Raw genomic sequence first — 25,165 nt, 5'->3', positions numbered from 1 at the left:
TGGGGAGGGGATACTGGGTTTGGTGAGGCTGAGAGCAGGAGTCCGCCCTGGGGAGGGAAGGCCCAAATCATCCCCACTGCCCTGGCAGGTGCCCAATGACCACCTCAGTGGGGAGTCCAGGAGCCCCAGAGGCTGCCCAGCCTCCAACAGCACTAGGAAAAAGCACTGCGAGCCAACAGCGGTTAGTCAGCAAAAGGAAGCCACTACCACAGTGTTAGGAGGTGGGTGCACAGAGTGGGGCGCCTGGGCACAGGACCCCAGGAGGGGCTGGCCACTGCGAGATGGGAGGGGCAGCCAGACCTATACTCACTAGGAGTCCGAGATGTGGGGTGACTGTAGGACAAAAGGGGACCCAGAAAAAGGGCTCCCCCGAACGTTCCATGAGGGGCTTGACAAGGGGCTGGGGGCTCAGATTGGGGTGGGGTCTCAGAGCGGGAGGTGGGGGCTCATATTGGGGTGGGGGCTCAGAGAGGGGTGTGGGGGCTCATATTGGGGTGGGGGCTCAGAGAGGGGGGTGGGGGCTCATATTGAGGTGGGGGCTCAGAGAGGGGGGTGGGGGCTCAGAGAAGGGGGGCAGCTGTGACAGCAGGGCCAGCCTGTGTAAGATGGGCCCGGGGTTCCCACGGGTATCGTGATTCAGGGTCACACGCTGCCTCCAGGAAGTGTCCTCCATCCTCCAGGAACACCCTCCTGAGGGCTCCTGCGAACGCCTGAGCTCTGAGGTCACTGTGAGCTCCTCAGTGCACAGTCAGTGCCCAGGGGCAAGGGGACAAGGATACCTGAGGGATGGGCCACCTGGGGCAGTGGCCAGGCCTCCCTGCATGGGATCTCAGCACCCTCAGGGCCTGGCGGGCCCACCTAGTGCCCACACACCTGCTCACTCTCCACCCTGAAGACAGAGGGAGCAGCTGTGCCACGTGGGCTTGTGGGTTCCCTCTGAGCAGGTGGGCAAGTTCAACTTTACCCGGCTGTGCAAGCACACGTGTGATACGTGTGGAGGGAGCATGGCTGCCAGCATGTGGCCCCAGAGCTAGGACTCCCTGGCCTGGGCAGAGGACAAGGCCCTCGGTGACCATCCCTCTCAGGTGTGGGGGCCCCGAGCCCTCAAGACACCTGGGATTCCTGGGCTGGATCCAGACACTGTCCTCAGCTAGAAGAGCAAAGGAGAGGACTGTACCCCAAGGCCAGCCTGCCCTGCTCAGGGCAGTGGGGCTTCACTCTTGCTTAGAAACAGGTGAACCCTGGGTCAGCGAGAAAGCCCTGAGTGGTTTTATTGACGCTGATTTAAGTTGGCACACGCTCAGCTGCCAGACAAGTTGCCCCTTCATGTCCTGACGAACAAGTTCGTGCCCGAAAACTGTAAATGCTCTAGACAGGCATCGCTGTGCAGAAGAGCACGGGAGGCTGGCCACGCAGGCCCTGCCTCAGGCCTCGTGGACGCGGACCAGACGCTGAAGGAGAAAATGTGAGTCCCAGCTGAGGGTCTGGGAAGGACAGGCTGCACCCCGCCCGGTGTGCAGCCGGTGGCCCCCAGTTATCCTCTCTCCACTGGAACACGGCCATCTGCAGCCAGCCCAGACCGGAGACACACAGGGTGGTGGCAGCTAGGATGGGCCGGCAGGTCTGGAGAGACCAGCCAGTCCAGGCAGCAGTCACAGGTAAACGTGGCCCTGGGTGGACACGTCCGTGTAGGGGCCCTGACCTCCAGCAGCTTCAGGCCAGCGTCCGCCGCCAAGTGGACGAGGACCTGCAGCACCTGGGGCCCAGGCGGCGGAGCAGATGAGGACAGCTGGGCCTCTTGGACTTTTGTACAAAACGCATTTCCGCTTAACAACAGACAAAAGTCAGCAGAAAACCAGACAACTCACTTCCACAGCTGTCTGGACGTGGCTGGAACCTGAAGGCCTCGGCCTCACTGCTCTCGGTGAGTGTGGAGGGTCTGCCCACCGTGTGCTCCAGGGCGGAGGAGCGCCCCGCAGTCTGTTGGCCCCTGGGAACTGTCTCTCCCAAGAGGCCCGGACCCCACGTGGCCTGGTTGCTGAGCCTGTTTCAGGGACAGAGGCTGGGCTGATGCTCCAGGTCAGTCACACTGAGCAGCCATGTGTGGAGAGGAAGAGCCTGCAGGTGAGCCAGCTCCCACTTAGCGTCTGTGGCCAGAGACGGATGAGCTGAGCCAGGGCCGTGTCCAGGCCCGTCCCGAGGCTTTGCTGAGCAGCACCTGGCCTCTGTGCGCTGGGCTCCCTCCACGGCGACGTGTGGGTTCAGACGTTGCTGACTCGGGCCTCCACTGAGGAGACAGCGGTGGGACCCACGTCCCTGTCATCCAAGGGCCGCTCGCGCCTGACGTAGCGTGGCTTCCGCACTGAAACAGGGCCAGTGACAGGTGGGGTCAGAGCGGGCCCCGGCCGCAGAGAGGGCCCAAGGCTGTGGCCCTCACTGGAGCCTGTGGGAGTGGGGGGAACCGCCATGAGGGAGGACCGCCCACTGAGCCCCAGCTCCTGTGCAGCCGCTGTGCTGGGGAGAGCTTCTCTGGGCCTGGACACCCGGTGCCCCTCAGCCTGGGCGAGGGCCTGGCTCTCCAGAAACACAGAGGCACAGGGCACATGGTGCTCCAGGGCTGGGTGGCGGCCCCCCAGCCCGTGTCCACGTCCGAAGCCCCTGAACCTGTGGATGCAACCTCACTTGGAAAGGGGGTCTTTGTAGATGGGATTGTCTGATGGGCCCTAAATCCTGTGACCAGTGTCCTAGTGGGGGGAGGTAGGCAGAGAGGAGGAGAGAGGGAGGGGAGAAGCTGGGTGAAGGTGGGGCAGAGGCTGCAGGGAGGCAGCCACAAGTCCAGGGGCGCCTGGAGCCCCCAGGGGCCGGAAGAGGCAGGAAGGCCCTCGCCCTGGAGCCTCCGGAGGGAGTGCGGCCCTGCCCACACTTAGCTGTCTGGCCTCGGGCCTTCAGAACTGTGAGGGGAGGCATCTCTGCTTTCTCAAGCCCTCCCTGGTTGCATGCTTTGTTGCAGCCGCCCCAGGAGAGTAATGCAGGCCTGCGTCTGTGCCCGGCCTGCCTTAGAGAGCTCAGACGCGTGATCCACTGGACAGGGCAAATCTGTCTTGACCAAGTGACTTATCTGTCCCCAGAGAAGAGGGACGTCCTCACCTGTCCCCACGCCAGACCTCTGCACAGTGGTAAGAGCAAGGTCTGGAGAGGAAGCCAGTGACTCCTGCTCTGTGGCCTGACGCTGTGACACATCTGACGCAACAAAACTGAAGTGCCAGCCACTCAGGAGGGGCCGCGGGAGGCCCTGTGCTCGCTGACCTGCCCCCTGCTCAGGTAGAGCTGGGGCTCGGAGAAGGGCTGAGGGCAGCCAGGTGACCCCTTGACCTGTGCTGGGAATCCTCTCGACAGACTCCTTGTCTCAGAAACAAAAGGGAAAAGGCGTGACAGCCGTGGGTGATGGGGGCCTGGCATTTTGAAATTCCCACCAGAGACGAGGCGCCCCAGCAGGGCAAGGGACAGGAAGCGCTGACGTACCTGAGGGCTGAGGCGGGGGGATCATCGCAGCCTTGAAAAGGGGAAAAGGGACAGTGAGAATGCGGACAGATTGCCCCGGCCCAGGCGCACAGATGCAGGCCTCAGCCAGCCCTTCAGGTACTTACTGCTTCGCCAGGCTGCAGGGCGGGGGCTGCAGGAAAGAGCACAGGCGTCACCTGGAGGCCACACCACTGCCTCAGCCTGGGGGGGGGGGGTCCGTCAACCTGGAGTCCCTCAGCCTGGGGGGGTCCCTCAGCCTAGGGGCTCCCTCAGCCGGGGGGCTCCCTCAGCCGGGGAGGTCTCAGCCTGGCAGGGTCCACAGGCCTGCAGAAGGTCTTCCCCACTCTAGGCTCTGTCCAGCCCCACCTTCAGCCTGTGCCCAGCAGTGCCCTCAGCTTGCCCAGCTGCATCTCCTGCTGCACCCGGGGTGGGGGTGTCCCCACAGCACTCAGGGGCAAGCTGCCCCTTCCCCAGGCCTCAGCCCCCCGGCCTTCTCAGCAGAGTGGACTAGCTGGCCCTCAAAGACTGCAGCCCCCACCCCAGCAGGGCGGGGCGGGGAGAGGACATAGCCCTGGGTGCTCAGCCACGCCAACGCCCTTCACATTGAGAACCCCACGATGTCTGCACGGAGCATTCTGAAGAGGCAACTGCCCCTTATTCTCAGACACAAGAGCCCCATGACAGCCCAGCGTCCCCTTGCTGCCCCAGCCCCACTCTGTGCCCCTGGGGCCCCTCTGGCAGGACACACCTTTGTTTCTTCCATAGAAGACTGCGGGCAGTTTGCTGGCACGCCTGAGGTAGAAGAACATGGCCACGGAGAGGATGAGGCCCGAGCTCACGAGGAACGTGCCCAGGAAGAGGGAGGCTGCCACCTGAGGGCCCCCTGCAAGCAAAGCCAGGGCTGCCGGCAGCAGCCGGGGGTCTGGGAGGCCGTGAACACACCTGGGCTCCCGCACACAGGGGCTTGGGTCTCTCCACACACTCAGCCAACCCTCCAGGCCTCGGGTTCTCATGGGGAGGTGGGACGTTGAGAGGCTCAGTGCCTCCAGCCTGAGCTCCCCATGTTCTTCCTGAGACTCGGCACAGATTGTGGGTCAGGGCCCGGTACCGCCTGTCTGGAGCTTGCGGGCTGTCACCTGGAGCGGCCCTCCCAGTGCCTCCCTTACCTGCACAGGGTCAGCACAGGCTGACGGCCGAGGGCTGGGTGGTCAGTGACCCCACAGCTGGGGGAATGTGTTTAGGTGCCTGTGGGAAGCGCCTTTCTGACCCTGTACACAGGCACGAGGCCAGACACGGCCATCCTGGAGCAGAGGGAGGAATTCCAGCTAAACTGGCCCCAGATCTGCCACAACAGAAACGGGCTCAACGCTGGACTCGCAGCGTCCTTGTCAGCCACCCTCTGCTGTAAGGCCCAGCCTCGTGTCGCAAGAACGTCAGGCTGTTTGAGCTCCAACCCCAAAATGCTGCTGCTCGGCGTAGTGGCCTCCGTGGCCCATGTCAGCACCAGGCCGCTTGCTTCTGGTCCTGAGACTTGCGGGGAAGGCCTGAACCCTCGGTCTGGCCTTGGTCCAACACATCCTCTGCTGAAGGACCAGGGTCTAGGGGGAACACGACCCTCATCACGACACACTCACCTCAGAAGAGGTGGCCACACCCTGCGGAAGGTCCCACTCCCTGACTGCAGTGGCCACTGGTGGCTTGGGCACCACGCCCCTGCAGCCTGGCCACGCCCCTGCAGTTGTACCCCACAGCCCAGCCACTCCCTGTAGTTTCCGTGGGCATCTCAGGTACAATGGGTGCCTGGCAGCAGGAGTGGGCTAGGGACCCGAGTGTCCAGGAGGGGTCCTGTGACTGCCCCTGAGGACCAAGTGGTGTGCAGGCATGTCTGTCCAGCCTGCAGTGTTCGCAGTCTCCTGTGAGACTTACACCGTAGAAGAGCCACCAGAGACGGGCAAGGGGACCTGACGGTGTCCTCCCATCTTGGAGAACCACCATCCTCGGCTCCCAGCAACCTTGGGGCCAGGAGGGCTACGAGCAAGGCAAAGGATTAAGATGTGCAGCTGTAAGAATTTCCACTAAGCAGACCATTCAGGGGCACACCATGGGCCCAAGCCATGACCCCAGCCTCCCCCCACCCTTTTTAATCAGCCCCAGACCCTGACTTCAAAGCCAGCCCAGCTTCCAGACTGTCCGGAGCAGGTGGCCGGGGCTGGGTCCTGGTACACAGAGCTCTTGGCTGGGGTGGACCCTGACCCTGACCATGGACGAGGCCCTGCTGTGGCCAGCATCCGTGGTTGGGTCTGCACTGGGAATGGCTCAGATGCTGTCCTGCTTCCTCCGGGGTGGGGGGGTGGTCTGGTGAAGAAGAAACTTACCGAAATTCGGCCGCCCGGGCATCCCTGCGCTCCTGTTCACAGGGGACTGTGCACCCCGGCCAGTGACTGCAGGGGAGCAGAGCTGTCGGTGCTGCTGGTGGCACAGGCAGCCCAGACCCAGGGTGAGCTCCTGGACCACGCAAGGGGACCCCTCTGAGGACCCCCAGGGAGCCGGAGGCACAACCCCAACAGCAATCATGGGCCAGAAATGAGAAAGGGAAGTGGCGGTGGAGGCAGAGCAGCCCTCACCCCACAGCTGTCCTGAATGGACAAGAGGCTTTGGGGAGAGGGCTCCTGGGGGGTGCCCCCTGGGAGACAGTGGCCCAGGGTGAGATGTGGAGACAACAGACACAATCCCCACCCCCTCCTTCAGAACTCGGAGGTGTGGACCCTCGGTGAGAAGAAGGCAGGTGGGCGTGGGGTGGGGGGGGTGGGGACCGGGTGAAGACCTACGGCTTCTGCACTCGGAGCTGTTGTGGGTCCCGTTCCTGCACCGGACGCAGCTGACTGTCCCGTCCTCGCTCCAGCGCCCGTAGCAACCTGTGACCAAGAGACAGGGGCTCAGCTCAAAGCCCGCATCAGCAGGCTGTCTTCGGAAAGTGCTACGCTTTGAGTTTGTAAAAGCACATTCATTCAAGGATGCTAGTCTGGATGGAGTCCAGGAAAAGAACCACCTCGACGGGAACCACAGCCAGCCCTCTCTCACTCGGGGACTCCCATGGAAATGGCCTCAGAGGCTGAAAGGGGAACCTGAAATTGACAGGTGCTGTATATACAGCCTCACCTCTGGAGGGACCAGAGGTGAACCCCCACCTCCCACCTCCACGAGGGACAAGGTCCTCCCCCACCAGTGCACTGCCCCCAGCCCAGGAGTGACCCTTGCTCCCTCTGCTGCCTCTGGGCTGTGTGTGCAGGGGCAAACCACGGCTGGGGGCCAGGACAGTGACCAGGCAAGTTTAAGGAGCGAAAGTTGACTTCACGGAGCCATAAAGCCCCTTGGAAAAACAGCCTGGTGCCTGACTTACTGGGTTCCCAGCCTCACCCAGTAAGTAAGGAAAGTCGCCTCCCGGCAGAGCCAGGAACCCCAGGATATGGGGAACTCAAGAAGAGGGGAATTCACCCAAAATTATAGGCACTGCAGGTGAAGTCTGGTGGTGAGTCCTTGGCTTGGCTTCCTGGACTTGAAAGGCCTTCAAGAGTCCAGTCTTGGTTCCTTGTGAAAAGGTCTAGCAAACCAGACTTCAAAAGAGCCCATGTGGTCAGTCACTGCTCTTGCTGAACTTACTTAGACAATCAGGCCAAGTTTGGCGAAGCTAGATTCGGGGTTTGGGGTTTGGTTGTTGCCGTTGCTATAGGGTTTATGGACAAAGGCAGAATTTCTTCATGTGAGGCTAGACCTATTTTACAAGCTATTAGTCTTGGAGGGTGGGGGTACAGTCCAGTGGCAGAGCACATTCTGAGCATGCACACGGTCTTGGGTTCAACCCCCAGCACCTCCACTAACCAAAAAAATACATGCATTTATTTATTTTTTAGAAAGCAATTAGTCTTGCTGTGATTTTTCTTGGTAGAAGTGGAGGGGATTTAGAAAGAAACTGCGTTTCAGGAGACGATGACTGGTCTGGGGGACAGCAGGTCCCAGTCCTGTTCATGGTCCTTGAGGGCCATCCACCTGCTGGGCCAGATCCTGGATTCTCCCGTTCTCCTCCCATATCTGGCTCCAGCTCTCCCAACTAACGCTTCCATGTTCTCCGACACTTCTGACTTGGAATCACCAAGAACTAAAACCGTCCTTTTCCAGAAGCCCTGAAAGCTGAGGCTGGACAACTTGAGGTGAACTCAGGGACGTCACCTGCTGCGTGTGGGCCCCTCATAAAGTTCCCACAGCTGTCCCCCCCTCCACACACAGAGGCCTCCCTTCAGTGGGAAGCCACCTGCAACCCCCGCGCCAACATGTCAAACAGGATGGCCTGTCCCAGGACTGAGGGCCAGTGAGACGGGGACCTGGCGCTTTTCTGGGTCTTCTCTGCTTGTCTCATCGTGTTTTCTCTCCCCTTTGTGGAGCTCTTATCTCACAACTTCTAACCCAGTTTCTCTCCACAGCTACCAACCTGGCCTTTACTTTAATGTGAAACGTGCTGAAGGTAAAGTTCCAAGTGGGGCCTGAAGGAAACCAGAAGACGTTGCCTCTGACGTGAGAGACACCCCCTGATGGGAGACGCCCTCCCTGAACCAGGAGGCAGCGGAACTCAGGCGAGCTCGCTACCATTCCCCGCCTTCCTTCAAGGCCCATGTTGCATTCACTTGCCCCAAACGCCCCTGTTCAAGCTGATGCGCGAGCACCAAGGCCAGGCTGCTCACCCAGCCACCCCCGTGTCATGCACGCCCGTACACATTTGTGTGCTTTGCTGTTACTCTGTCTTATGTCAGCTTGTTCTCAGGTCCAGCTCAACAGTCTTGCCTGCCCACACCTCCCACTGCCCAGGGCACTGTCTCCCCACGGGGTCCTGCCTCCGCCATCCAGGAAGAGGGAGGAGGCCTCACACAAGGCCCCACCACCCTCACTGCCTCTGCTGCCCCTCCACCCCTCCTTCCTGAGGGTCTGTGTGCCCCCTGCTCACATGAGCTCATGCCAAAGCTTACCTGGGCCACACAGGCTTGTGCCTGGGCAGGTGGCATTGGCGTCCGCCATGTCCATACAACACTCAGGCTGCTGACCCTGGAGGGGAAATGGCAGTGAGTTTCCAGACCCCGCGGCTGGGCGGCTGGGCGGCTAGTGCAGGCCAGGCAGGCCAGGCAGGGGAGGGGTGGCGTCCGTGAGGGGGCTCCTCTCAAGCTCATCGCAACGCCGAGGGCTCCGGTCTCTTCTAGTCAGCATCAGGCCTGCCAACCCAGAGCGAGGTAAGGACACACAGTCACACCTGACAGACGCTCCCTGGTCTCCCCAGCAAGTGTTTGATGACTGAATAAACAACTGAAGTGTCCTGCTGGACCTTGGCATCTGGACTCCCAGAGCTGGGAAGGAGACTCCCTGGGGCCCACCCAGAGATTCTGGCCATGGGTCTGGGCTGGGAGCAGCCTGGTGGGCAAGGGCAGTCCTGAGGGCCTCCCACCCTGCAGGTGCCCTGTCGTCTCCTCCCCACTTGCCCACTCTCCCCTCGGGGCCTCTCTCACGTGGGTCTCCTGGGTCCCAGGCAGAGCTGCAGCCTCTTGTCTTGTGGGCCACAGGCAGGCACAGGGCGGGCACTTCAACTATGAAGTTATTTATGTTAGTTGCCACTTGCAGATGAATGGTGGCTTTGAAAATGGAAGGGCTAAGCTGCTAAGCCCTGCTCAGCACCAACTCTAGACCCTTCCTGAAAAGGAAGCACATGCATTTCTAGACTATGGTGAAACAGGGAGGTAAACCCAGGCCCCCGGTCCCTCTGGTGAGAGGCCTGGGCGGCCAAAATGGTGTGTCTGCTCTGCACTCCGACCAAAGAGCCTGCTGTCCTGGGTGCTGCTCTGATGTTTCTGCAATTCTACAGACACCTCTCCGTCAGGGGTTTCCAGCTTGGCCCCCAAAGAGGAGGCGTCTGGCCTAGGGCAGCATTTCGAGGGGTGAAGGCATGCCTGCCGGGTCCATGTGCTTACAGACCAGACACCGGGGGGCCTCGAGGGAGCTTCCAAGGGCTCTACTCCGTGCACTCCTCCCAGCTGAGCTGGCGGGAACACGGTGACTGGCAAAGGGCATCTAAGAGCGACTGAGGAACTGTCAGAGCACATTGGTGTGGAGGCCAAGCCCAAGAGGGACACCCAGCTGTCCTGGCCCCAACCCTGCAGAGGCAGAGCTGCTGGAAGGGCCACCATCCTGGAGGACAAGCATTGAGTGTGCGGACATGGCCCCCTGCCCCCCTGCCCCCAAAACCACCCGTGTCCCAGCTCGGGAGAGCCACGACCTGGCTGTAGTGCACCTGGAGCGCACATCTGTCCCTCGCCTGCCCTGTGGAGACCCTATTCCAGCTCCAGCAAGTGGTCCAGTTGGGCAAAGAGAGAAAGGAGGTTCTAGCAGGCAGAACAGACCAGGTACCAGCATGGGGCCTTGTCTGCTGCCCTCCCTCCGACCCCGACAGTGGGCAGGGTCGGCATCTCTGGGGCCGGGGCAAGGGTGACGCCTAAAGGAAGGGTGAGACCCCCGGGCAAAGAGCCCACCTGCAGCCCTGCCGCCATGAGGCAGGTGCTTACCACACTCTCTGAGGACTTGCTGGCAACTTCCACCAGAAGACCGGCCAGGAGGATGGCGCGTTGTGGCACCATGTTCCGGAGCACGGGGTCTGCGGGAGAGGGCACGGTGTGGGCACAGATGTCGCCTTCCCAGCAGGGCACCAGGCCGGGGCCGGGGCAGAGGACCCTTACCTGGCCCTCCTGGCCACGAGCTGCAGACATCCAGGCCCTCAGGCGTCGGGGCAAGGGTGCTGAGCACCAGGGGGTCAGGGTCCCGGAGCCCGGCAGACCCTCAGTCTGAGGCCTACAAACTGAGGTTGATTGGTGAGGCCCCACCGCTGGTCAAGCGAAGCCAAACCAGGTCAGGGCCTCGGCCTCAGGGGCTCAAGTTCTGACAGGACTGCCCAGAAGGAGCCCCCAGGGCCGGGGCCAGAGAGGCTGGGCAGACTCACTCCCTCCTCTACCGCTTTCAGCTGCTTCCTGGAAGAAGGACTGAGGGGAGGGGTATGGATGCCACTTTGCATCTCGAGCACATCCACCTGCTCGCCCTGCTGTCATTATGGGAAGGGTGTGAGCAACGTCAGGCTGGGGGAGAGGAGCCAGGGCGCAGGCAGTGCTGGGGCACAAACGCTCTGATCGTCTGTGGGCACAGAGTGCAGACAGGCAAATGGGACCACAAGGGAAAGACACCTCCTAACACGAAAAACACCTGAAACTTGACAGCCCATGCAGCTCAGGGTTCCTGGTGTCGTACAGAACGCGGCCAGAGAAAAACACACCAACCTTCACAGCCCCTGAAGGAAATCGTTAGTCAGGTTTCTGACAGATTTCTCACCTGCAAGGTGGTAATCACAATTATCTGTCCCGAACACGTAAAGGTCACCTCTGAAAAGACTTTACGTGACAACGTCGGGCATGAGCAGGGAACAGGGTCAGGTCCCAGAGACAGCTTCTCAGACGTCTGAAAAGTAAGCCCTGAGGCTGGGGGATGAGGAGCTGTTCTGGCTCCACTGGCCCAGGGCCTCGGGGCCCTGGTGCTGAGCAGGTGGAGGGTGAAGGCCGGGGTCCCGGGGTCACTGGCTTTATGCCAGTTCAGTCCAGTGCTGACAGAGGACGCTGCCCCTCCCCACCCCCATCACGCCATCCCATTAAAAACACAGGCTTCTCCTGCTGCACCTTCTCTACTACTGATGTCGCGGACGCACTGACACCTTCGATTCAGGAGTCAGATCTCAACCAGCACCTCCGTCTGCCATCCAGTCAACACTACTGAGTATCGTTTACGTACCGCATCACTTAAAGCGTCCAAACCCCGTGGGACGCCCCCTCCCTCAGCCCCTGGCCCAGCCCCTGGGCTGCCCTGCCCCTGTACATCAGGCTGTGTCTTCCGGGCTTCAGGCGAGCGGACCACACCGCACACACACCCTGTGCCTGGCTCCTTCCCTTCCCACGGCGATCTTTAGATCGTCCACTGGGGCAGGACGGTGTCTGTGGTGAGGATGTCCTAGGCCCACTGCTGCGATGGGCCGGGGCGGTGTCCACATTTGGTGACTGGGTGATGCCGCAGGGATGTTCTTGTGCCACCTCTGCATGGACACCAGTCTTCCTTTCTCTTGGGTAAATACCTAGGCCCGGAACCACTGGGCCCAGGTGACCTTCTGAGAAGCTGCCCACCTGTCTTCCAGTGGCGGCCGTGTGTACACCCCCACCAGCACGGTACGCGGCTCAGCTGCTCCAGCCTTGCCAGCTCGTGGCCTCGCACTGGTGGGCGAGCAGCGGGTCCTCCTGAATGTTTCAACCTGCATTTCCCTGGTAACCAACGACAGTCAGCATCTCTCTTCTGCTTCCCAGCGTACACAAGTCTTCCCACCTCTCCTGTGACATGACCATCCGCACCTCTGGGCCACCTTGTTCAGTCAGGTTGTCTATTATTATGTGCTAGTTCCTCATGTGTTGTCAGGTAAATGCACTGCAAACGTTGTCTCCCATCTGTGACTTGCCATTTCATTTTCTTATGGGTATCTTTAGGAGAACAAATGCTTACATTTTGATAAAATTGAATGCATCGGTTTTTTTCTTTTATGGTTCTTGCTTTCTGCATCCTAAGGAATCCCTGCCTTGACCTCAGGGTCACAAAGATTTCCTATGTTTTCTTCTACAAGTTTTATAGTCTCAGTCTGTATATTGTGAACTGCTTTTGTGAGGATGGTGTCAAGCAAAGATCAAGGCTCTCTCTTTCTCTATGTACATCCAGTTGCTGCAGGACCATTCATTAAAAAAACTTTCCTTTCTACGTTGAATTATCTCGACACCTTTGTTGGGAATCAGCTGTCAGTGTGTGGGTCTATTTCTGGACTTTCTATTCTATTCCACTCACTTACGTGTCTTTCCTTCACCAAGGACGCACAGCCTCAACTACTGAAGCTTTACAGAGAGTCTGACACCTGGTGGATTAAAGCCCTGCTCTGTTCAATCACGTTGACAAGTCTAGGTCACCGGCATTCCATACTTCAGAATCATCTTGTCGTGACAAAAAAGCCTGCTGCAGTTCAGGTGGATAAATGATGCTGTAACAACATGAGCCAGGCCATCTTCCAATCTGTGAACATGCTACCTGTCTCCAGTACCTCAAGCTGTCTTTCATTTCTCTCGGCAATGTTCTGTGGCCTTTAGTGAAGAGACAGTCTTCCACACCTTTTGTTAAACTCATTACTAAATATTTTGTTTTTTGTTACTTTGTAAAAAGAATTAAATCTCTAATTTCATTTTACAATAGTTTGCAGTTAGTATATGAAATGCAAGTAGAATTTGCACATTCACCTTAATTTCTGAGATTCTGCTTAATTCACTCAAGAGTTCTAGCAGTTTTTTGTAGACTTCTTAGGATCTTCTACGTAAATCATGATCTTTGCAAACAAATACAGCTTTCCTTCCTTTTTTTTTTGAAACTTGTTCGAGGGCACAGCAGTTGTAAACTAAATAGGAATCCATATTCTGCTTCTGATGGGTGTAGCTCTGTACAAACATCAATCGGGTCAGGTGCCTGGGAGCACTGCTCAGACTCTCCATGTCTTTACTGATTTCTGTAGGTCTTTTGTGCTAACGATTGGTGAGAGAGAGAGATGTTAAGATCACATATGATGGTGAAACTGCTTATTTCTTCCTTTAATTCTGTCAGTTTGCTTCGTTTGTTTTGAGGCACATTCATAAGCGATATGCTTTCCTGGTAAAGCAACTCCTTTATCATTAGAATTTCCCCAGTATCTTTGGTAATACTCCGTATCTTGAACCTACTTTATCTGACATTAATTTAGCCACTCCAGACTTCTTATGCTGGTTGTATATATACACATTTTGCATCCACTTATTTTCAATGTGTGTTTTTTATATTTAAAGTGAACCTCCTATAGGCAGCATGTAGTAGGGTCTTGCTTATTTATCCAGTCTGATAATCTCTACCTTTTAACTGGAGAGTTTAGTCCATTAACATTTAGTGTAATTATCACTGTGGCTAGACTTAGATCTACTATTTTATTATTTGCTTTCTGCTTGTTCCTTGTACATAAAAGACTTTATCTTCTAGAGCAGTTTTGGGTTCACAACAAAATTGAGCAGGAAATAAGAGAGGTCTCCTACACCCAACACCCCTACACAAGCAGAGCATCCCCAGCTGTCAAAGTCTTGCCCCAAAGAGGCACTCTGATGAACCTACGCTGACACATCACTGTTGCCTCAAGTCCGTATTTACATCAGGGTCACTCTTGCTGTTGGGCTTTGGCAAATGCATGACACTACAGCTGGATTTAGGGCTGCCATTTTATTAGTTATTTCCTACTTGTCCCTCTGGTATTTTATTCCTCTCTCTTTCCCATCTTATATTACTTGAATATTTTTTGAAATTCCCATTCAATTTATCTTTTGGTTCTTTAGTTACAATTCTTTGTATTATCTTCATGGTTGTTGCTCTAAGGACTGCAGCACACATCCCTGCTGTTTCACAGCCTACTCAGAACGAGGATGGAGGACGTCAGGCAAGTGCAGACCCTGCAGGTCCACGTGCGCCTACTGCTCTTTGTGTTTCAGTTGTCATACGTGTCTCATCTGCATGCATTACAAACCCAGGATAGGTTCTGATTTTTCTTTAAATATGTATCTTAAAGAAAACGTTTCCCCAGGCATTTACACTTTGCGATGCTCATCACTCACTCATAAGGACTAGAGTTTCACTCCAGCACCATGTGTCTGCAGCCTGGAAAACCCTCCTCTGGCACTTCTGGCAGCAGACAGTTGAAGGCAACAAATTCTCTTAGTGTTCCTTTTTCTGAAGACATCTGTATGTAACACTCACTTGTGAAGGGTATAGAATTCAATGTTGACTATCTTTCTTTCAGCACTTTTAAGGATGCAGCTCCACTTGCTTCTGGCATCATCATTCCTGACAGTAAGTTCATGGTCTCTGCAATGCTGCATGTAATCTGTTGTTTTTCTCTGGCTGCTTTCAAGATTTTTAAAGTTAATCTTACAGTTTTTCAATAATGTGAAAATGATGTCTAGGTGTGTTTTTAGCGATATTTATACTGTTTGGGATTCACTGAGCTTCTTAAGTCTACAATTTTACTTCTTTCACCAAATTCAGAAAGATTCTGATCATTGTTCTTCAAGCACTTCTGTCTCACTGTGTCCCCCGCCTCCCCTCTGGGCTCTGTAATTACTCATGTGTTGGACATGTCACACTGTCCCATTGGTCCCTAAGGGTCTTCGTGCTTTTACCCCAATCATTTTCCCTGTTTTTCTGTGGACTAGATGGTTTCTACCTATCTGTCTTTGGAATCACTGTTTCAGTCAGTAAAGGAGATAAAACAGAATTGTTTAAAACTTGATTCACCAAAAAAAAAAAAAAAAAAAAAAAAGGAGGAAAGGAGAAACAGAGAAACAGATGGAAAAACAGAAATCAAACATCAAGATGGTAGATTTAAATCCAAATACCCTAATAATTGTACTAAATATAAATGGACTAAATATTCCAATTAAAAAGTAGAGATTAACATCACCAACCATTAGGGAAATGCAGCAAATATACTACTCCACACCCATAAGGATGGCTACTATCAAAAAAACAAATAACAAATGTTGGCAAGGATGTGGAGAAACTGAAATCCTTGTCCGTTGCTGGTAAAAATGTACAATGGTGCAGCTGTGACAGAAAATGGTATGGCAGGTTCTCAAAAAATAAAACACAAAATTACCATATGATCCAGCAATTCCACTTCTGGGTGTATACTCAAACTGAAAACAGGGTCTTTAAGAGATATTTGTACACTTGTGCTTATAACAGCATTATCACAATAGCCAAAAAGGTGGAAGCAACCCAAATATCCATTGACCAATGAGTGAATAAACAAAATGTGGTCCATCCATACCATGGAATATTATTCAGCCTTAAAAAGGAGGAAAATTTGACATCTGCTATAACATGGATGGCATTATGCTAAGTGAAATAAGAAGTCACAAAAGGGCAAATAATGCATGACCTCACTTATATGAGGTCTTGAGGGTCACCAAACAGTGGGGCCAGGGGCTGGGTGGGGGGCAGGGGTGTGGAGTTAGTGTTTAATGGGGACAGGGTCTCAGTTTGTTGAAGATCAAAAAGTTCCAGAGACGGTGGTGAGGGTTGTACAACATTGTAAATATACTTAATGCCACAGACTATATACACTCAAAAACAGTTAAAGTGGTTAAGTTTTATGTTATAAATATTTCACCTCAATTACACAAATCAGGAAAAAATGAAATTACATAATGCATATGAAGTGTCTCAATCAATGGTCATTATTATGGTTATATTAAAAAGTAGAGATTATCAGACTGGAAAGAAAGCAAGACCAAATGACATGTGCTTTATAAGAAACAAGCTTTAAGCATAAAGACACAAACAGACTGAAAGCACAGGATGGAAAAGGGAATCCATACAAATACCAAGTGTAAGAACACTCGTGTAGGTATACTGCTGTCAGACAAAGGATACTTCAACAAGATTATTGCCTTAGAAAAAAGAGGGACCTTTTACAACAATAACAGAGAAAATTCATCAAGAAGATAAATTAATCTTAAATATGTATGCACTTAATAAAACTTTTCCAAAGACATGAAGAATAAGTTGACAAAACTAAAAGGAAAAGACAAATTCACAACCATGATTAGAAACTTTACTACCCCTCTTTCAATAATTGATGGAAAAAATACACAAAAAAAATAGTAAAAATATAAAACATTTGGGCAATATTATCCACTAACTCAACTGATAATTATAGAACATGACTTTCAACAAACATGTAATACATATCCTTCCTAAGTGCAAAGTATTCACTAACACAGACCATATGCTAGACCATAAAACAAATGTCAATGATTTTCAGAGTCAAAAATCACAGAGTATATATTTTCTGACTAAATGAAATTATATTAAAAAGCAGTAACAAAAGATATTTAGAAAATCGCCAAACACTTGTAAATTAAACAACAGACTTCTAAATAACTCATGGATCAAAGAAAATGCCAAAATATTTTTAATGGAAAGATAAAGTGCAACATATCAGATTTTGTGTAAGAAGCTAAAGCAGTGTTTAGAAAGAAATTTATAGTTTTAAATGCCTGAATAAGAAAAGAAGACAAGTGTAAAATCAATGATTTATGCATCCATCTTAAGAAGACAGAAAAAGAAGAGCGAACTAAACCCATAGTAGGCAAATGAAAGGAAATAATAAAATAAGAGTGGAAATGAATGAAACAGAAAACGAACAAAAATTTGAGAAAATAAGCGAAGTCAAAAATTGAATCATTGAAAAGATTCATAAAATCGATCAACCTCTAGCAAGAAGAGTCAAGAAAAAAATGTAATGTCAGGGGGAGGGTGTAGCTCAGTCGTAGACAGCGTACTTAGCATGCGCGAGGTCCTGGGTTCAATCTCTAGCATCTCCATTAAAAAAAAAAAAAAAGAAAGAAAAGAAGAAATGTCAATACAAGTTATCTATGCCAGAAATGAAGGAGCAGACATCACCATAGATCTTGCAGACATGGCGGGAAAATCAGTCAGTATCATAAACAGCTTTATGCCAATAAACTCAACAACTTAGATAAAATTATCGTGTGTATTTATACAAATTATCAAAAATGACACAAAATGAAGCAGAAAATCTGCGTAGCCTTAACTACGTTAAAGAAACTGAATTCATCATTTTAAAACTTCCCACAAAGAAAACTGAACACAGATAGCTTTCCTGGTGAAATCTATCAAGTAACTGAGGAAGGGCTAGTGCCAACACCACATAAAGTCTTTCGGGAAACAGAGAGCGAGGGGACACATCCAAGCTTGTCTCCAGGCCAGCAAGCGAGACAGGCCAGTAGGACCTCGACAGAATTCCAGACAAGGACATTTCAAGGAAACAATGCGGATTAACATCCCTCATGAAAGCAGATCCAACAAGTCTTAACATTAGCAACCTGCATTCAGTGAAATACTGAAAGGGTGACAACATGACCAAATGAATTTCTTCCAGGAACAGAAGATTGGCTTAGCAAACAAAACCAGTCAGTTTAACCCACCACTTTAATAGATCGAAGAGGAAAAAAATCACGGAACCATTTCAGCAGATGCAAAACCAGCATCTGACAAAGTTTCAGGCCCATCCTGAGAATAACTCGCACGAATGACAGACAGAAGGAGACACCCTCAACTTGACAAAGACACCCACACACCCTGCAGCTAACGTCATGTTAGCAGTGAAGAGGCCCAGTGTGCCTATCTGCTCAGCCTTGGCCTGTGCTCCTGCCAGTGCGGAGGCAACAGAAGACAAGCCATAAAGATTAGAAAGGAAGAGCGATCCTGCCTTTGCACGCACGGCAGGACTGCTCACATGAAAAATACTAGGAAATCTTAAAAACCCACTATAATTTGTAAGTGAATTCAGCAGTGTTCCAAGAATATAAAGTCAACATATAAAGCAAATTGTTATTTCTATGTACTAGCAACAAGTAATTGGAAAATAAAACTTAAATATCATTTACAACGGCATTCAAAAACAATCTGTTTCTGGGGATAATTTTGATAAAAAATGTGTAAGACCTGTACACAGAAAACTATAAAACACTGCTGAGAGAAGTTCAAGATCCAAGTAATGGAAAGACATACATAGTGGCTTACACATCTCAACATAAACACACACACACACACACACACACACAACAATTCTAAAACTGTTTTATACATACACTGGGGTCGTGTATGTATATAATATAAATAATAAGAGTATGATGTATCCATTAACCCAAGTCAGTGGATTAGAGAACTCAGTATTATGAAGATGTAATTTCTCCCCAAACTGATCTAGTATTTAATATAATCCCAATCAAAATTACAGCATGCTTTTTCTTTTTCTTTTTTTTTTTTTTTTAAGAGATTGACAAACTGATCCTAGAATTTACATGAAAATGCAAAGAACCTTGTCTGGCCAAAGCAATTTTTAAAAAGAACAAGGTTGGAGGACCTACAGGATCTTACCTGAAGATTTACTGTAAAGTCACAAGACAGTGTGAATTGATGAACAGATAAACAGACAGAGCAATGTAACAGAATAGAGAATCCAGAAACAGACCCTCACAAACACAGTCCAGTGATTTTTGACAAGATGCCAAAGCAATTCAGTCGGGAAGTGAACGTTTTTTCAACAAATGGTGCTGGGACAACTGGCTACTCACGTGGAATAAAAAGTAAACGTGGACAAACATGACATGAAGAATCAAGTAGAGACAGATCATGGAGCCAAACAGAAAACTGAACTATAACCTTCTACAGTAAACTGTCTCTGTGACTTTTGATTAGGCAAAGACTTTTAAATAGGGTTCAGAAAGCACGAACCAAAAAAAGGAAAAGAATTGATAAGCTGAACTTAATATGAAAAACTTCTGCTCATTAAAATACACCATTATGGCGAATATAAGCTCTATGCATTTGTCAAAACCCACATATATACATATCACAGAGAGGCGGCTTTAATAGATGCAAAAAAATCAACACCACCAACCAGGACGTCAGGGATCGCAGGCTGGAACGCAGTCTGCGACCACTGAATCTACCTGTATCACAGCCTGTGCCACCAACACCCTGACAGGGACGGAAGACAGTGCTCTGACTGGACACTGTAAGACCAATGATAAAAGGAAACTGAATATAAGCAGGGTCCATGAGCTGATGTGTGTGCTTCCCAGGGTGGGTGTACGGATGAACACACCCTAGAGTTGGATGGCAGTGGGAGTGCGGAGGTCACACGCAAGCACTGCGGTTACAGACGACAGACTCACGGACGAACAGACTGCAGGCAATGAGACCCCAGCAGCAGCGCCCACCCCCGCAGCCACGGGCCTGGTTTCCAAACCCTGCTCTCTGGTGAAATGAACCAGCGCCCGAGAACTTGGTGATTCTAGGCTGAGGCAGAAACACAGGATGAAGTGAAGCTGGAGCAGCTGGCGGTGCCAGAAAGGAAGGACCGGCTCAAATGACGGGCGGGCAGGGGGCTGGGGAGCTCCCGGTGGCCAGGCTGACACCCCCATGACGTCATGGGGACATCAGGTGCCTCCGATGTGAGGTGACCAGAGGGCCACCTCACCTCCGGGCTCTTCTTTCCAAAAATCCACAAACCCTGTCTAAACACAAAGAAAACACATCCAACAAACCCCAAACCAGGGGCAGTCCACAAAACACCTGAGCAACCCTCCTCAACTGTCACATCATGAAAAAATGGGGTCGCGGATGGGACCCAGGGCAGAAAGGGGCCACCGGGGAAGCAAGGGACCTGAAGCCTGGAGGGTGGGTAACAGTCACAGAGCACTGTTCCATCTTAACTTCGACACATGTTTGCCTCAGTTTGCAACTTTCCTGTAAATCTAAAACTACTCCAAAAATTTTAAAGTTAATTTTAAAAAGACACCATTAATAAAATGAGTAGGCAAGTCAAAGAATGGGAGATAACATTCACTATATAACATCTGACAAGACTCGTACCCAAAAGATACAGAGAACTTTACAACTTGAAAATTTTTTAAAAGGCAAAAGACTTGATCTGATGCTTCAGAAGAGAGGTCCAAGTGGGCGCCGCAGATGGATGCATGTTCAAAAATTTGCATAACCTCGTCACACGAGACAACCCCAGAGGCCCACCCAAGCGCCATTCCAGGACAGGCATCCAGCTACCCACAGCCCAGTGCTCCATTAAAATAGGTCTAACACGGGCTCCACTAAGGAGAGGCGGCAGAAATCAGAACTGCGCCTGCTTCTGGCAGGGCAGGTCTGGGAAGGCTTACAAGGCCTCAGTCAGCCCAGGGAAGCTTAGACAAGACCTTGTTCCTCACAGATCTGGGGGCTGGGGGGCCCAAGGTCAAAGTGCCAGCAGACCCAGTGTCTGGTGAGGGCCCTTCCTGGCCTGCAGACGTTCACTGTCCTCACGGCCTTTCCTTGGGGCAGAGCAGGGAGGGGAGGTCTCTCTGTCTTGTTATTGGGGCACTAATCCCACCAAGGGCCCCGCCTCCCACTGATCACCTCCCAAAGGCCCCACCTCAAGACACCACCAAGCTGGGGGCCAGGGCTTCAACACAAAAATCTGGGGGGGGACACAGACAATAAACCCACAACATGAGGGAACTTTCAGCGATGACAGAAACACCTCTGTCATGAAGGGTGTGCAGGTTATACAGTCAGATGCACTTGCCAAACCTGGTCAAACTGGACCTCTGCACTTCACTTATGTGAATTGTATGTAATCACTAACTGAATAAAAGCAATTCATTTCCTGTTTTAAAAATCTCATCAGAGCCAAAAAGCTAATTTTTGGGGTCCAAAAATTTCTATGAAGTGATGAAAAGTTTGGTGAGAATTTGAATTGTACTATGTGTTCCTCCACAACTCTCACTATTCCTTGGAAGAACTGGTTTCAGTGAAGAAGCCACTGTGATTCGCAACAAGGAACACATCAAGTAACTGGGTGGAATTACTCTGATCAATCAACAGGGGTTGGGTGCTTGCAGGACAAGACTCTCCAACAGGAAGCCTCACCTGGGTAACCACTGCCCGGGTGGTGGACATGCAAACACTCAGTGCCCTCCTGGTGGCTGTGGCTGGAGAGAGGAGTGGGGCAGGGGGATCACCAGATTCCAAGCTCGCGTGTGCTGGTCTTTCCGTTTCTCCTACTGTTAAGCACAACACAGGTGGGCCCGCTGGACCCCCAGCCCATCAGTGCAGGTACTGCGGGTCACCTTAGCAAGTAAAGGGCACCAATGTGAACCGTGGCCCTCCTCATTCACCTGCTTTTCGTCCTAAAACTGCCATCTCGCGCTGACAGAGAATCAGTGCTGTAAACGACGGGACTGGATGTGAAGGACGCGTGTTGACGTTAACGGCGGACCCCTGGAGCCAACTGGGGGCTTCCTGGCTTTGGGGATGCTGAATTCTCAGTGCTGTGGTGACGAGTGGTCATTCTTCAAATGAATTACGAGACAAATCACAGCTTACCTTGCGGAACAGGGCGAGGCAGGGAGGGGTTGGGAGGTGCCCTCGGGGGTCCTCGGAAGACCACCCTCCGAAGAGGAGTGCGCTGCGCGGGGTGCAGTGCGCCTGCGCCAGGGGAAGAAACTTCCTGGAAAATCCAGATTTTATTTTCTCCTAGGAGCTTCTAAAGTCACCGTGGCCGCCCAGATCCTGGCTGGGCACAGGCTGCTCGGCGGGGGCCGGGCCGAGGGCGGAGAAGGACGAGGCCCGGCGCTGCCCGCCCGGCACCGCGGCGACCCTGAGGAAGACGCGAACAAAAGGGGCAACCTGCGCTCAGCCACAAAGGAGCTGCCAACACGCTACCCTGGAAACGCTGTAGGAAGCGCGTCCGAACCCCGGCCTCGGTTAAACTTAAACTGAGACGTCAGTTAATCGTCATGGTGACGACGCTCAAGACTCTGTTCGACGAGACTTGGCACTTTGGTGGCGATAAACGTACTGAAATCAGGGCAACTTCAGGCGACGCCGGAGGCACCGGCCTCGCGGGCCCTCCCGCGGGGTCGGGGCGTCGGCTCCCCAAGTCGGGGTCCCGAACCGGCGACAAGGCCGGGGAGCTCGGAGGAAGTGGGGCGGCCGGACCCCGCGCCCCGCCCCGCCCCGCCCCCGCCCGGCCAGGTGGTCCGCTCCCAGGGGCTGCCCCCGCCCCCGGCCCGCCCCTCGCACGCCCGTCCCCGGCCCCTCACTCACCCCGGCACCCTCCAGGGTCCTCTTTCGTACCCCCCGCCCTCCAGGCGGTCACGCCGCGCCCCCTGGGACTTGTAGTTTCTCTGCCGCCCCAACCCGGCGCTAGGGAGCGCGACTCCTAGCCTCAAACTACAACTCCCGGCGGTCGCCGCGAGAGCCCGCCCTTGGCAGATGTGTTCCGGCCCAGGATTCTCGCGAGATCTGCAGGCTTACGCGGAGCGGCCTGGGAAGTGTAGTCTAGGGCACTGCACCCGGCCGTGGAGAAAGGGGAGGGCTACGCTACCCATCATCCCCCGCGCGCCGCTGTCTCTGGCGTTGCCTGGAGACGGGCGGGGCGTCCGCGTCGCCCTGCGGGAGTGGCGGCCCGGGTCCTCCGCGAGGCCGCCCGTCGGTTTCCGGAGACAGCACCGCGTACTCGGGCCTGGTGGACGGCTGGGCAGGGAAAGGCCGCTGTGAGGTTTGCTTCCTCTGTGCGGAGTCCCCGGGCCCAGCTCCGCCACTTTCGCCTTCCTGGCGAGGCAGAGCCCTTCTCACGGGTGGGGCCGGGGTACATTGGACACCCATGCCTGGCCCGCACCAAGGCTGCCCTTTCAAGCCGCCCTGGGGCATGTAGAGCTGGTCCCTGGGGAAGGCGGTGCCTAGGGGCTTGGAGAAAAGCGAGCAAGACAACTACCGCCCTTGTGTCCGGCGTGGCTGTTCCCTCCTTGGTGGTGGGGGCCCCACAGGCAGGAAAGGACGCTGGGTGTCCCCCACGAGGATGTCATCGTGAATGAAGGGGCTGCTTTCTGTGGAGCGGGGACTTCGAGAGCAGTGTCTGGGCCAGCTTGTCTGAGCAGAGAGCCCTGGACCAGGAAGGCCGACTGCTCTGAGCACGGGCACCTGTGACATGGGCTTTTCAGGTCTCTCGCACTTCCTCTTTCAGTGTGAATGGGGGTGAAAAGGGAAGAGGTGTGATCTTGGGTTTCTCTGAGCTGGTGTTGTTGGTCCGACTGGGTTACCCTTTCCACGAAATTTCCACCGCATGGCCTTGTGGTGCCTCCTAGAGGCTGTGAATGGTTCCCACGGTCGGTCCCAAAGACCGTGGGGTCTGGGTGACAGGACTATCTGGTGTCCTGGGCTGGCTTTATCCCAACAGGATGACACAGGTGGAATTTCCGCCTGTGTGGTTTCAGACTCTGCCTCTGAGCTGAACTAGACAGAGAGACAGAGCAGCACTCCTAACTCCTCGGTAAATGGGATCATGTGTGTGCTGATAAGAGGGCGAGGACCCTCAGCATTTCTGGGGCCTCTGAGTGAGAGTCATGCAGGCTGGGTTAGGATTTGCAGGTACGGGGTGTGAGTGCCCAGGACAGCTGGCATCAGCTCACTCCCGGCCTCCGGGCTCCCTGACTCAGATGCCAACCAACACAGCCTCCTTCACACTGGCTTCTGTGCCAACTGGCAGTCCGGCCCAAATCCTGCGGGTTCTTTTCCCCTTTGGGATGCCACCTCAGGACATTCACCCCACGTTTAAATGTTCAGAGTGTTCAATGGAAATAGAGCATCAGTCCTGCAGTGTGAGGCTGATCGCCAAGTAAGTACTGGGGACCGAGGGGCAAGTCACGTGTGTCTTCCCTCCTGGAGGACAGCGTCCACTGAGTTTCCTTAGATGGGGGCGGCCTGGGAGCTTGAGCCCGTGGTGGCCCTCGGGGGCCTCTGGCAGGAGTTGACGTGGGCTTCAAGCACGAACTCAGAATGACACCCTGTTTCCATCCGTCAGAACTGTGGAGGTCACTGATGATGGGATTTCAGGATGCTGTGCCTCTGACTGCAAGGAGGGAATCTCCAGGACTGGATTGTGCCTGGGAACATGGCAGCTTTTGTGGGCCCTGCGGTCAGGAGGAGCCTGACCCCATAAACCAGGACATTTGAGACGTGGCCTTGGGCAGTGGTCCTGCCTCATTAAAGCAGTCTCCCTGCCACCCGCCATTGGCACCCCTGGGGCCCTGCGCCTGCCAACTGCGTGTGCCACGGGGCTGCTTCATGTATCTCTGTTCGTTCCCGCTCTCTTGGTGGTTTTCTGAAGACCAGTGGATGCAGTGTTTTTCCAGTGTATTTACTGCTGAGCCTACCTACTTCAGCCCCAAGTCTCCTCATGTCACATTATCCGTTAGCGCCTTATTTCATGTGGGTGACGTTTTCTCTCCAGTGCTTCTCGGTAATGTTGAACGTGGGCGCCCTGAACATGCTTCAAATAAATCTGCAGATGGGACAGTGAGCGTGTTCTTGACTGAGTCTTTGCCGAGTCCTGAGCCAGAGGCTTGGGTCTGGGCCAAGGTAGGCATTCAGTGGGGCGGAGGCCTGGTTCGCGTTGGGTGAGGGTCCCTGGGGCGGTGGACACAGCAAGGCAAGGGGTCTGAGGAGTCCTCTCTTGGGATGTATTGGAAACTTGGTATTTATGGGTTTTTCCCATAAAGTTCCTGAAATGAACAATAAAACTGTCTGCAACTTTTATCCTTCTGTGTGGGAGTTTCTTGAAGTCTCACGTAACCCACTGCCCCCTTGACACCTCTACTTGCAAGTCACACCCCACAGGTCCACAGGGGACCCACATCTTACTAGGTTGAAGTTCTCTCCTACTTTTTTGTTTTGTTTTGTTTTTTGGTTTGGTTTTAATCAGGAATGGATGTTGGGTTTTGTCAAATTTTTTTTTAAATCTATTGAGATGGTTTTTCTTTTTGAGTGTGTTCACATAGTGAATCACACTGATTCTCTAACGTTGAACCAGCCTCACATTGCTGAGAAA

General features: G+C 53.3%; 1 protein-coding gene across 9 annotated transcripts; it reads right to left on the bottom strand.

Moving 5' to 3' along the window:
- Positions 1–1,246: 1,246 nt before the first annotated feature.
- C13H1orf159 (chromosome 13 C1orf159 homolog) lies at positions 1,247–22,502 on the bottom strand. Of its 9 annotated transcripts, XM_074377767.1 has the most exons (12): positions 22,384–22,502; positions 21,661–21,934; positions 10,293–10,592; positions 10,122–10,210; positions 8,541–8,616; positions 6,351–6,437; positions 5,898–5,963; positions 4,271–4,423; positions 3,648–3,673; positions 3,523–3,553; positions 3,148–3,405; positions 1,247–2,362 (listed from the first exon to the last, which is right to left on the bottom strand). In XM_074377767.1, the coding sequence occupies exons 4-12, from the start codon at positions 10,191–10,193 to the stop codon at positions 2,262–2,264; spliced, it is 870 nt and encodes a 289-aa protein (XP_074233868.1). In that variant the 5' UTR covers positions 10,194–10,210; positions 10,293–10,592; positions 21,661–21,934; positions 22,384–22,502; the 3' UTR covers positions 1,247–2,261. The 9 variants fall into 9 exon arrangements, with proteins under 9 accessions (XP_074233868.1, XP_045374591.2, XP_074233869.1 ...); XM_045518635.2 differs by lacking the exon at positions 22,384–22,502 and having other exon boundaries at positions 21,661–22,324; XM_074377768.1 differs by lacking the exon at positions 22,384–22,502 and having other exon boundaries at positions 10,293–10,411; positions 21,661–22,324.
- Positions 22,503–25,165: the final 2,663 nt, after the last annotated feature.

Source organism: Camelus bactrianus, chromosome 13 (assembly GCF_048773025.1).
Source record: "Camelus bactrianus isolate YW-2024 breed Bactrian camel chromosome 13, ASM4877302v1, whole genome shotgun sequence".
Taxonomy (NCBI): Eukaryota; Metazoa; Chordata; class Mammalia; order Artiodactyla; family Camelidae; genus Camelus; species Camelus bactrianus.
The sequence above is the reverse complement of the archived record's forward strand: the minus strand, read 5'-3'. Positions and strand labels throughout refer to the sequence as shown.